We start from the raw sequence: 14,010 nt of genomic DNA, 5'->3' as shown, positions 1-14,010 counted from the left end.
ATCAATGTTCCAATTTTGCACCGGTTACACAAGCATATCTTAAAAGTTGAATCAGTGCTTCTTCTCCTCCATCCCCATGCCACAGGGTCCTAGAGTTGATTTCAGCAAAGAAGCTGCTAATAACAGAATAATGTGCTAACACCAAAATGTTAAGTGTATAATTACACTTATACCCTTATATAATATGTACGTAATGTATATAATAACTGTCCCAGGTAATGAACCTCAAAACTCAGACCTCCGAGGTTAGCACACGTGTCTATCTCTGTTATTTGTGTTTGAACAGTAGCATCCCTTAGTTTGTCACTAAACAATTGAGCTCTGATGTCATTTGAACAATAGTGTAGATTGCTTCTATTTATAAAAGCACACACGTGGCACACCTGGACAAACAGACAGCATTTACATTTGCATCTTGAAAAGGACTTCAAACCAAAATATAGAAATTGCTTGTATATTCATGTACAAAGGCTGGGAGGCCCAGTCTGATCTAGTTGTGACACTCTCTCATTCCTATTTCCATGCATCCTTAATCTCTGCTCATTAGGAAAAAATAGAAAGGAGGTTGCTGCTGGCATAAATCACACACTGACTACAGCTGTGGATGGCCCATGCACAGGAATAACTTCATTTGCATTAGCTCTTCTGCCTTTAAAACTAGATCTACAGTCAGCATTGAAATGCCACTGTGATGGCTGCATGCAGATAGCTGTACATCCTACAGCTGAAGACATCCAGCTATTTACATTTACAACAAAGACGATTCTTCTTTTCCCTCTCCCAAAGTACAGCAACAAAAAAACATCCTGTTGATAATAAATAGGGTTGGTGGGTTTTTTTCTAAAGGACTTAATTTTAATAGCTTTCAAAAGTGTCCTCTACTGCCAACTTTGCTGATCCCCTTGAAACAAAGATGATAGAATCAACTTTTGAAAAGCAGTAAAGTTGACCACTCTTCCAGCATTAAATCAAACCAACCAACAACAAACTTTTCACACTTCAGTTAAATGGATTTTCCTGTTGAGATTGCCTGTCTTTTTATCTTGCACGACAAGTTTGTCTAGGTCTTCTTTACAAAAATTACATACCAAGATGGAATTGCCACAGCTTAAAAGGACACTGCCTTGTCATAACAAGAATAAATATTTTCAGAAGCTGACAGACATGACAACTGAGATGACTCAGGTCAAGCTTCACCTTTTCTGCATCTCAAGTAAAGCAGACAGGGAAAACCTGCAAGTAAAGATGCATTTCAGATGGAAAACATTAAGATATCTCAGGAGGCTGAACTGCACTACTTAAAATCAGTGTTTGTTTGTGAAGTTGGTTTGAAATTCACATAATGAAACCAATGCAAACTTTTTTTGCACACCCTTTTCCCTCTCTATACTGTCACCTCCATGGTTGGCAGAGAATGTAGATGTTGTGAAGCTGCTCCCTACCAGTTTCAGCAATTCCTTGATTTGGCAACAAACTCCAAGTACTGAAGTACAGTTTGGAAAGAAAGTTCCAGAAGGGAGAATTTGTTCTTTTTCACGTTTAGTATTATGACTATCAATAGCATATACCGTAGAATGGCTAGAAATAGGCAAAGATGAGCTTTGCGTTGCCAGGGTTTCAGAACCACAAGGATATCTGGTATGACCATTCAGCTTGTAGGAGGGGGAAGTGGATAAGCAGAGTGGTGATGCTTCCATCTGCTTCCACACACACTACCGTAAATCTTCAACTTCTGACATCCTACATCAGGCAACTGTCACCAAAGCTACACCCAAATCCACCAGCAGCCTTCGGCATGTCATTAGGCAAAGGCCAAGCCATACAAGGGTGTGACATCACGCTCCAAGGCAGAATTCATGTTGTCCATCATCATATCAAGATTACACAATGTGAGCTAATACAACATCTCAACATCTGGAACTGGACTTCACTGAACTCCTTAAAACACTTTAGGTAAGAACATCATCTTTGGATACAAATCAAAATCACTAAAGCAAAGACGATCATCTGTTAGACAACCTTTGCTAGTGACTAAACAGACTCAAGTCAAAAACACAGACAACTGCTTTTCCCTTTTTTGAACTATGAACACGTACAAGTCAGGAGGTTGAGAGCTAATAGATAGTTCAAGAGTTTTAGCTATACATATATTTCCATTAACTACCATCTAGAATGCTTTCCATTTAAAATGTTAATAACATATTTATTTTAGGGCTATTCCAGTGCAGGATCAGACCACTGCAGGGGTGGATAGTGGGTGGGTGGGGAGTGCTTATCATTTAAGAAGTGCATTTAGCATAATCTAAATGTCTCTGAATTCATAGATGGCTAACATGTATGGTTAAGTCACTGCAGAAATGTTGAGTCTTTCTAGTTCATAAAATACAGTAACATGAGATACAAATATGGGGGAATACCAAACATTTTCTAAACACTGATGAGTTAAGCCGAGTTTTCCCGCTTACTAAGGTAAATCCACCAGTCCTGCTAATGAGTACAGTTTACCAGACATTCTCTCTCCTTCTAGCACCAAAATAGCAAGGTTGCAGCCTATTTCTCTATTTGCTTTCCAATCCTACTGTGACTTCAACTTGAGTTGCTCTTCTACACCAATTTATCACTTCTCAGTTGTTTCCTGAAGGTTATTGATATTAAATTCCCCAGAGTCACAGTCTGCATTAGAGTGCCAACTGCATGTCTGTGGTGTGTATCTATGATTACCTCCCATTATGACTTCTCAGAACAAAGTTGTAAGGCTTATTTTCAGTATTGACTGAATGAGTTTTCACCTTCTTTGTGCCTTCACTTCACCCAGAAAATCACCCATTTTATTATCCTATTTAAGGAAATAATACACAACAGCATTACCACCATTATATCAAGAAAGCAGTGGCATCCAGACCTTTGCTGTGAATTACATGTTTCTGCCATACTTCAAAGATGCTTCAGTGACTGCATGCTACAGAAAACACAAAATGGGTATATTATCAGAAATTTCTAGTCTACAATTCTCAGTGAGAGAATGAAGAGTTTTTTTCTCCTTACTAAAATGAGCCACAGTTTTTTCTTCAAGCCTTATGCTTTTAGCTTGCTGCAGCTGCTTAACTAACTCAGAGGTTCTCCACACTAAAAAAAACCCAACAGTAAGTAGCACAATTTAAACAGCTCCAGAATAATCACAGAATCATAGAATCACTTCATTTGGAAAAGACCTTTAAGATCACTCAGTCTAACCATAACAGTTCATTGGGTGACGTGATGTCAGTAAGCATTATTCTTCCTGAGAGCTGAGCTGCATTCATACTGAAGTTACACAACCTCAAATAAGGTGAGAAGTTCTCAAAACTTAGGTTCTTTGAATGAACACACTAAGGTTTACATCACAGCAGCTGGTAGTCCAAGGCATAAGAGCCCAGACTTCACTGAAATAGGTTAAATTGTTACCTCTAACAAAAAGTCTTGTGAGAAACGTGAAGAAAAAAGGTTTTGGTAGAAGTTCAGGTCTGCAGTAACTGAATCACTCTGTATTCTTGCAATGTCAAGATGAATTTGTTCTTCCTTCATTATGCCATTTGATTAATTCATATAAGTAAATTAACCTAATCATTATATATAACATTATGGATATGTTTCTTCATAATGCTTACAGTTAATGCTTGTTTACTCTCCTACTGTGACAAATTAGACCACCCACTCACACATTTATATTTATTATTAAAGGAACACGCAAAGAAGACTAAAAGCCTGCAATAAGGCAACAGAAATACAAAGGCAACAAAGATTGCCTTTCCAGACAATAATCTTCATAGTTAAGTAGTTTAGTTCACCCTCATAAAAATCAGGAGGGCTATAACAGCAATACAGTGAATCCTAAATAGTTCAAGAAAAAGAATAAAGGACAATTCATAATGGAATTTTCCCAATTTAAAGTCTAAGAGCACCACTGATCAACACCACCATGAAGTAACAGCAGATACTGTGTATTTCAAACACTCTTTATGTGCTGCTGTTTAGCAAAGGTGTTTGGACAAAAACTACAAATAAAGACTCCATTGCTAAAAAGCTAACCCCAGCCTTCAAGTTCAAAGAGCTTTTCATCCAGCAGAATACACTTGCAACATGTGGCTCGAGCCTACAGACATGTCCAGGGAGAAAGCCAAGTCAGGGCCTCTGGCTTTCAATCGTTACTCAGAAATGTTTGCAGTGCTCTGAAAGGATTAATTTTTTTCTGTTCAGTAACTGGTTTTAAAAAAGAAAGTTATTACCTGATTTTTCCACATACTTCAACCTGCACTGAAGTCACATAAGTCCCCAGTGTCCCACTTGAGCTGATCTGCACCCAAAATTTGATATCCAAGTCCCATCCACCATCAATTTCATGTATTTATTTATCCAGGGTAGTTCACTAACACATGTAGCTGATTTAGAGCTTAATTACACAAATAAGGAATTAATAAACACATGTGCAAATCTTATCTGAAAATGTTCTTGTGCCACGACAAGCAAGCATGGATTGTATCATCAACACTGCTTCAAGCAATTTTAAGCCAGGGCCTCAACTGCTGCATATTAGAGATCTGCTCAAGAGTTGTGCAAAACAACATCCCTGAAAATCCCAGTCTATTTCAGCCTTTAATAACACATCACAACAAAAAGATCTTCAGGACACAAAATACTGACTGTGGAAAAAGAAAAAAAATAGAGATGCTCAGGAAAGGGGGGAAAAGCCCAGCACCGTACAGAAGAGACTAATCTCATGCATACTACCTGCTTCAATTTCAAGGCAAAGATAGATGTTACTAAACTGCTCAGGATGAAAATCAACAGCAATTCCATACAAATTTATCTGAGTATTTTTTGAATGGACAAGACTTCAGATACTGCCTGACAACAGTTGCTCAATTATGTGTTACTTTTATTACACACAAGACTTGGCAGCAGCAGAGAACGTATGTCTGGGACAGTCCTCAAAAAAATCTACTAACACTTCAAGATGCACAGGCCAAGTTACAATATGGAGAGATCCTAAAAATACTTTGTTTTGTATGTGATTATTCACTGATAACAGAGGGAGCACAGTTACATTTGAGATTCAGTAACAGACTAAAGCAAATTGTTTCTTCCGTACAGTAACAAGTTCTAAACCAAAGCTCTTGGTTCATGCAGTGCTGCCAAAAGGATGTTTCAACAACTGTGTTACCAGGAAAGTCTTACATCACAGGTCAATCTGCAGCTCTACCTTAGAAGTATTATGTGCAAATATACAGTTTCCAAAACAAATGTAACATGCATCCATTGCTTAAAAGGCAGGAAAAATAAATAGTGGCACTGGATCCCCTTTTTTTTTCTTCCTATGAAACCATTTAAAAAAAATATTCATAACATCAGCGTCAACCAAGTTTATCACAGGAGCCAACTTCTGTCTTGTGTTTGCCCATGAGCACCAAACTCTAATGAGATGCCCAAATGATGAATAATGAGCTTATACCAGTTCTTGGGGCTTGTACCAGTTCTTGAAACAGCAGAATGTCCTGAACAGATTTACCAACGCTTCCTCTCAAGTGTATTAAAAACAAGCAACAAGATATCAAGTCACATTAAACCAAGAGCATAACTCGGTGTCAAAACCTGTTCCAATTTAAGAAACTACCAGACAAAACAACAGTTAGATTTTATTTTGAAATCCTACTTTAAAATTACAGTACCAGTAACAAGCATTTTGAAACACTAAGAATCGTACTGCAGCCAGACCAAGGATAAAGACACAGACACATGCTCCCACTGTTACACAGCCTTCTGCTTCTAACAGCTTCACTCAGCTCTGTTAAAAATTAGCAACGGCAAAACAAGGAAAACAAGTTAAAAATAGGCGAAATGATAAATCTTAAACTCCAACAGCGATCTTTCCACCTTTCCCAAAATCAGCTTAGTCAAAGCTCGTTTCAGAGCAGTTCTGTAGCATCTCTCGAAAACGCGGCATCGCCTCCGCAGGGCAGCTGCCGTTACCCCAGCACAGGAAGGGTTAGCGATCCACATAACTCAAGTTTATATAGAGAGAAAACAGAAAGCCAAAGCACTACACCACTCACATATTAATCTAACTAGGCGAGATCCGCAAGCTGACCGCCAGAGCTCGATTTTGCATTTAAAGGAAAAGGGAACGAGAGGAAACAGGGAGGGAAAAGAAAAGTTTCCCCCTCCCTCCTTCAGAACCAAATCTAAATTTCTTCATTAGATCCTCAGGCTTTTAGGGGCAGTTACGTAAAAACATGTAGAATCCTCAATGCTCACAACAGGATTCCTTCCACCTCAAAAGGCTCTGCCGGATAAACCCCGAAAGGCACGAGAGATCCGCGGAAAGGCCAGTTCTCCCTCCTGAAGCGGGAGGGACCGTGGCCAGATACCAGAGCGGGGGGACTGACGCCGGCCGGCACCGGGGCGGCTGTGGCTGCCGCCGCTTCCCTCCCGCACCCCGGCCCCGCCGGCACGGGCGGGGGAGACGGGGGCTGCGGGGAACCGGCGGCTTTGCTGCACACCGCCGGCGCCTGCGGGAGGCTGACGGGGTTTATGTGCCACGAAATGGTGGATCTGACTGTCAGACACGTTTCACGAGACGGAGCGGCGTTAAGCCTCCGCAAACCCAAGCCGAGAAGGAATAGCGGAGGCAGGCAGGGCGCGGGAGCGGCGGGGCCTGGGCAGCTGTCAGCAGCCTCCCCGCGCCGCGCCGCGCCGCCCCAGCCCGAGCCCCCCTCCGCCACAGCGGTACTTACGTGAAAACAAAAAATAAAGTAGTCGAACCCACTAATAAGGCAGCTGCAGTGGAGACAGGGATGTATTTAGTAGGTTTAAACCTCTTTCCAGTGCTGCTGGGCATCCTGTAGCTTACACATCACTATGTAAATCCAACCCGAGAGGAGGGAGCCGGGAGGATGCGGGGATCCTCCGGCGCGGGGCGAGCGGGACCCGGGCGGCGGGGAGGGGACGGGCGAGGGACGGGAGCAGCTGACCTCCAGCACAGGAAATCCCACCCACCCCGCCCGGCCCACTCGGCTGATGTCAACCAGCCCCTTAAGGTAGCGCCGGGGGAGGGGGCGCGCAGGCGGCGCGGCCCCGCGGGGTTCGGCTGGCGCAGCGCGGCCCCCGGCGCGGCACCGACCCCCGGGCCCGCCGCCGCCGCCCTGCGCACGGGCTGCCTCCCGCGCCGGCCCTTACACGGGGAAAAGAAGGAAAAAGGCCATTTATTGCGCTCCGCACGGGTCGCTGCGGGACGTGGAAGCGGTTGTAACAGCTGGCGGCACAGCAGGGCTGCGGAGCCGGGCCCGGCGAGCTGCGGCACCGCTGCAGCCCCACGCTCCTGCCGGCAGAAGCTGTTGCGGGATCAGGGCCTGCAGCAAACGCACAACTAGTCGAGTTGGACATAAATTGGGCATTGCTGGCCCAGTGAATAAACCCCTACCTCTTAATCATCAGAACAACTGCTGCACTTTGCCAAATGTAACCGATTCCAAGGTGAATAACTGAGTGCAAACACGACTGAAATTACACTGTTCTCTGCTCTTTTAAAATCTGTCCGCTAGCATCAGGAGGCAGAAATCAGAGGTAATTTAAGGTAACATCAGAAAGTTCACCAAAACAGCTTCCTGAAGAGCTGTGTGTGAATGGCTCCTCTGTTCACATTCAGGGGCCACCACCCAGCAGCTCTGCTTAGTCAGAAGTCAGCCCTCTGATGGGAGGACACAAAGGTTCAAGGCCACTTGGAAGTTTAGAAACCAAGACCAAGAGCTGCAGCTTGCTACCTCCCTCCTCCTTTCTTCCTCAGCTAATCCCACATTTGCAGCTGCCAACATGTAGATAAAGTAACCACTGCCTGAGACATCAAAGGCCACATTTGCAGCTTCTGTTGGGTGTTATTAAAAAGCAAGCCTGCTCTAGGTGTATATACTGGTTTGAAAAGACATTATCATTTCCCATTTTAAGAGGCTAGATGAGCTCTGCAGTCCTACGGTTATTAAGAAATAAAACCCAACAACAACAAGCAAGTAAGGGTTCTCAGCTTCATAGTTTGCAAAAAAAAAAAGTGAGCATCAGCTTGAATGTAAGCAAATCCAGCAAGTTCTAGCCTGAAGACATATGGTTATGTGAAATCTCAGCTTTTGCTAACAACTGCACCTCCTCATGAAAAAAACCAAAACAACAAAGCAAAGCATTCTCTAGTCCTCTGAGAAAAACTTCTAAAACATCATGTTCTATCAAAAAAGGACTGGAGCCAGAAAGCAGCTTAGAATGAACCCTGGACTCAGGTTTTTGAGGAAAAGAGAGGGACAGCATCTTCTTAAGTTCTTTTTGAATGCTTAGAGGATATTGAATGCTTTCTATGCTTCACTGCTGCTTGTCATGCCAGTGTTTTGAAATAAATGATTCTTAAAATCTTTGTAACTAATCAAAAGGTCAATAGCTTTACACAGAACCAGTCTCCCCATACTAATCTGAAAGCCTCCAGGCACAGCTGCATCACTTTATTGACCAAAAGTGTACTTTGGAAGCAAATCTCTGCATCACCATCACTTACCACAGTTTGAGGCATATTGCTGTCTGGTCTCAAAAGTAGGTAACTGGATTCCTTTTCCACAAAACTAAGCTGGAAGACACATTTCAGGAGCACACCTAATACACTGAGGTCATGAGTTAGTTTAGCACCATTTGCATGACATAAGCAGAGACTATCACTTTCTTCAGTTCAAGCCTTTTCCTCCTCTCCTCCCCACTCAAGCAACATCTTGGTAGAGAATTTCATTTGTAAGCAGAAGCCTGATTATTTTTCCACTGATACTTCTATTTTAAACCGGAAAATGTTATCATAAGAAGCATTATAGAATTTTGGTTAGCATCCTGTAATGGATAGCAAGAGACCAACTCAAATGAATTTCTTAAGGTTGAAAAGTAGTAACAAAGATCTCTCCCAAGTTACAGTCAGATCTGCATTTGTAGCTTGGATGTGCAAGTTTCCTTTCTAGGTGAGTACCAGAAGTATTCTGCCAAGTTTCTAGCAGGAGATAAGGAGCAATAATATATCACTTTATTAATGTGTCACTTTAAGAGACATAGTCAGAAGTTGGTGAGTTATTTATATTTCAGTCTTTTTAAGGACAAATCCCTTCTGGGATAGTAACATTCCCTGATGTGAATATGGGAATTATTCTTAAGGAGACTATTCCTATTCTGCTCTCTGCACTTCATTACTTTCAGTTGTATTTACCAATAAAGATCCTCAGCTCTCTAGGAAGTCTCTTTCTCACTGGCAGCTTTGCCAGCGCTCCTTTTGACCTTCACAATGGTCTTCCCTTTATCACTATGATACACTAATACTTCCCCAGTCTCCCTTGAACAGCCCCAACTTAGAGGGGCAATCTGTTAAGCCACTGGAGGGCTCAGTGCAAACAACTCTGCAGCAAACAACTTTGTGTATTTTTTTAATCTCCCAGTCACACAACACCTGTATAAACAGATACTAAAGATAACAGCACAAGTATTGGGAATCAGGGCATAACAATTCGTAGCTGTCATAGCAAAAAAAATGGGTGCATCTCCAGACCTCAACTGATCTTGAAGATAACACTGCAAGCCTGGGCTGGGCTGCAGAGTCATCTTGTGGATCAAGCCACTTCTGCTGTGGAACAGTGCAGTCACCCTTTCTAAGAGTGCAGCCTTTCCAAGAGAGGTCCGAGACATTCCATGTTACAGGGCTACAATGTCAGGCTCAACCGTGTTTTAAGATTACTTATTTTGTGCTGCACATGGTAATTACCTCTCAGAAAGAATTACATTATGTAATGTGATGTCCAGCCATTCCCACAGTTCACCTTGTTTCCTTCCAATTAACATTCCAGTTCTTAAGAATGGTCTGTTTTCAAATAGCACTGCTGAGCAACACCCCATCTCACTTCTAAAAGCTAAGTATATAAAGCCCTGAGATGGTTTTACCATTCAAATAGCAAGGATGCCTGAGGAGGACTGGACTAAAGCAGAACAGACATGTCTCAGAGTTGCTCTGCTGGAACACTTTCATTTCAAGGACTGTAGTTTTTGGATTCACACTACCTAATAACAGTGTGCCAGAAGATTTTGGCAGCACTGAGGTAAACAGCAATGGCAGCATGATTTAGGAAAAGATTTCATGACTGCCCAAAGAACTAATACAGCTACAAAGAACAATCTAAAAATAATCTGGCAGAGTATGGCTAGTAATTGCATGTCTTCTTGCAAGATTTTACTTTGAGGTTTTACCCAAATAGATATGGCCAACCACAGAAGCTGTTGGAGCTACATGCCAGGGTACCATGCTCAGAGCTGGTAAGATTAAAGGAAACTCATGACCGAGCAAGCATCAAGAAATCTTGATTGCCATGCAATTTTCATATCAAATAATGGCACTAATGGTAACTGGAAAGCTCAGCTACATAGTTATGAGAATTCTTTTATTTTGCAGACTTGGAAGCACTCAAAATCCCTGTAATTTTTATTGGTCACTGGGCAATCTAGTTCTTATTAGCTGTTGCCATTAAAGAAGGACCACAGTAAATATTTCTACTTTTCTCACTGAGTTTGCTTACTAAAATAAATGCATTTGCCAGCCCATGTAGCTGGTGACCTGCAGACTGTCCCGAGTCACTGTCAAGACTCTGAAGGATCAGAAAATTAGGTGTTTAGTAAAAGCTGGTTTTCCCCCAGACTTGCAGTGCTTAGGACAGAGGACATCTGGATCATCACACACAGCATAGTGCTGGCGAAAAGGCCACGCAAGGCGAGGCAGTTCTGGGCATGTGCCAGGCCAATGAGGTTACCCATTGGAATGTTAGTCTCTCAATTTTCATTTAGTCACTTCTTACTAGAGATATCAAGAAATTATTGCCTAATAATGAGTTTTCAGCAACAAACAGACATCTCACAATTTTCTAGATTCTTCCAATAGGTATTTTCCATGGAATGGAACTTGCTTAGACCACAAATCACATAGCATATATTTCGAACTGCAGTGCTGGGGCACGTGAAATGGCATTTCTTATGAGACTGAATCCTAAGCCATCCCCACGAGGAACTATTTACATTACAATAATGTAGGCCTCTGAGCAGTTTTGAAGATTCACTAACCACCCTGTTTAAAGCCATTAATAAAGTGTAATTGTCCTCCACTGGGAAGGAACATCACTCGATAACACTGCTGAAACTCAGAAAGCCAACAGTGGCTCATGTACCAGCAAACAAATTAGGGTACTAGAACTGATAAGCACTATTTATATGAAGCAATGTAACTTTAATTATACCTAGTAGAATAATCTTGAGAAATATCCTTCAAAGAATACAAAATAGTCATTTTAATGTCCAAACCATCTTTGCTGATGTTTACATAGTTATAATCACTCTTATGGAAAGATAGTATTAGAAAACTCTGTACTTTCAGCTATTTGAAGTGAGGACAGCAGCACAGCATGAATAGGCACGAACTTGTGACACCATTAGCTTCTCTGCTAACTCACAAGTGCACATCTTGGCACAACAGTTAATATTTACAATACAGTGAATCAGTTGATGTAAATTTGTAGAGTCAAGACTGATAAACAACAATGAAAGCTGGACTTCTCCACCTTGAGAGCTGAAAGTAAGTTTCAGACTATAAAGTTCATTAAATACTTGAGTAGTCAGACACCTTTCACAAAATAAATGACATTTGCTGTATGTCACATCTAATGTAGAATTGTGCTGGCACCTTGTTTGGACTTAAAAACGTTTGTCATGTTAAAGCGTAACAAAACCATACTCACAAACCATAGGTGCACCATGAATACTTCAAAAAAAGCATTTCTACAAATGTATTTATGGAGCCAATGTGGGTTGCATTTCACCAGGAGACTATGGCAAGTGAATCACAGAAACAAGTCTTTCAAATACAAACAGGTCTTAAGTCAGCAGTGACAGTCTACTGAGGCAGAAGTAGGCAAAGGTATTCCACACTGAAATGTGTATAATGGAACAATACACCAGTGGTCATGAAGCTGATGTGTAGCTGTAGATTCTAATTAATTCACAATTCTTAAATATAAGGGTTGGTTTTGCTTCTGTGCTTGTCAGTTTCCACAACTCCAACAATTATTTCCTTACTATATAATAGCTCAAGCTGCTTACTTGAGACAGCACCTTGTTTTCACATGAACTCTGACAAATCACACGTACAATCCACTCCACAGCTGATTATTTCAAACTTCTCTTTGTCAAACAACAGAACTCTGATCTGTTGCAGTTAGTTAGCATTATCTCCTGACTCTGAAAATGATATATGGTCAAAGACTTAAAGTCAGTGAAATACTAGTAATTCCTTATATTTCTATTTTAATAGAATAATTCTAGCTAAATGTAATTAGGAAGACTTTTAAGGAAATCCCAAGTAAACTATCAAAAAAACATTAAAAAAAAAATCCTTTATTACACACCTCACTTCACTAAACTAGTGCAAGTTCACACAAGCAAGACCTCAGCAATTTAAGAACACTTTGAAATTGGTTGGCTAGACAAAATTAAGACACTAGCTTGCTATAGACCCTTGAGAAACTACAGCTTGCTAGGAACAAGCTGGCCCAGTCAGAACAGAATGGTGTGCTGGGAACAGAAGGGTGCAGGTGAAGATGGCTACAGAAGCTCAGTTGGAGAGAGGTTTGGGTTAAGTAACCACACCACCAAGTACTCAGCACTGGAAGCTGATGACAATCTGCACAGGAGACTAAACCCAATAAGGCAGTTTATAATGCTGTCTCCCCCATGGTCACGGGTTCCACAGAAAGTTACAAGCAGAGTTTGCTGAACTCTGAATCGGATAGTCTCAGCTTCACAGAAAAGTTTCTAGTAACATTAAACTTTTCATGATTCAAAGGAAGGCACTGAGATGAGGCTGTGCAAGGCATAGCATTTCTGTGGTGAGGAAAGCAGTTCAGCGTGACTCCTCCTTAGACACAAAGCACAGCCTCCACCCTCTGGGCCTCACAGATGCTCAAGCTGGGAAATCCACACTCCTAACTGGTACAGCTTGGGCAGGCCTGCAGGTGCTCCTTCAGAAGCAGGGATGCACTACTCAGGCTTTCTGAACCAGAACAGACACAGAATACCAAATGAGAAAAGAAATGATGTGCCTGCAAACCTCACCCCTCCTCCTCTTTTGTATGGCTCTATCAGATTCTTTCCATGATGAAGGTATATGTACAAATTTGTCCCTCATTTTCAGTTAAATCCTCCAATTTTTTGTCAATTAAACTAGTTCCAAGACATTGAGTCACACTCAAATGATTGCCACTTCAGAAACAAGGCAACTGACATATCTGAGTAACTGGCTCACAAACTCAGAACTTTTGCACCACAAGCCTACCTTTTTGTCAAAGGATATTTTGGTATTTTTGAGACAAGTTATTATATTCTCTATTGCCTGACAAGACAGGTCAGGTTCTACCATCTCAATAACCCCACATTTACAGCAAAGATGGTGAGGAAGCATAAATACCTGGTAACATGGGCTGGAGGAACCAGACATTGCATCACCTACAACTCCAGGATAGTCAGTATGAAGTAAACTACAAAATAACTTTAAGCACATCACCTAGCAGTCTGTTACACATAGGAAACTTTGTCATGAGGAATGTCTTGCACAAAAAAAGCACCTCATTTCACTCAGATCAATTGTAAATATACTTACTGCTTTTTAATTTGTAGAACAGCACTGGCTTCAAAAATGACCAAAGCATTGACTACCCATCCCTTAGTTTAGAAGATTAAGACATTCTTAAGCTAAATGCTATCCAGAGAAATTATTTTACTTAGTGTTCCCTCATAACTTGGCTCTTTGAGACTGCAGACTTGCGTGAAGGATGGCTGTAATCCACCAACGGTAAACACAGATCAGTTAACCTAAACAGGAATGGAAGCGTCTGGAAATCATTTAAGAATGCATGAATAAGTAAAGGGGGGAAG

General features: G+C 41.5%; 1 protein-coding gene across 2 annotated transcripts in view; it reads right to left on the bottom strand.

Annotated features, from left to right (window-relative positions):
• The window catches only part of ZDHHC8 (zinc finger DHHC-type palmitoyltransferase 8), a 109,990-nt gene extending 103,050 nt beyond the window's left edge, over positions 1 to 6,940 (bottom strand). For both annotated transcript variants that reach the window (XM_062010246.1, XM_062010247.1), the window contains exon 1: positions 6,771 to 6,940. In XM_062010246.1, the coding sequence (XP_061866230.1) occupies positions 6,771 to 6,874 (104 nt within the window). In that variant the 5' untranslated portion in view covers positions 6,875 to 6,940. The remainder of the gene's footprint in view (positions 1 to 6,770) is intronic.
• Positions 6,941 to 14,010: the final 7,070 nt, after the last annotated feature.

The sequence above is a fragment of the Colius striatus genome, chromosome 17 (genome assembly GCF_028858725.1).
Source record: "Colius striatus isolate bColStr4 chromosome 17, bColStr4.1.hap1, whole genome shotgun sequence".
Classification (NCBI taxonomy): domain Eukaryota; kingdom Metazoa; phylum Chordata; class Aves; order Coliiformes; family Coliidae; genus Colius; species Colius striatus.
This window is presented reverse-complemented; position numbering and strand designations above follow the sequence as displayed.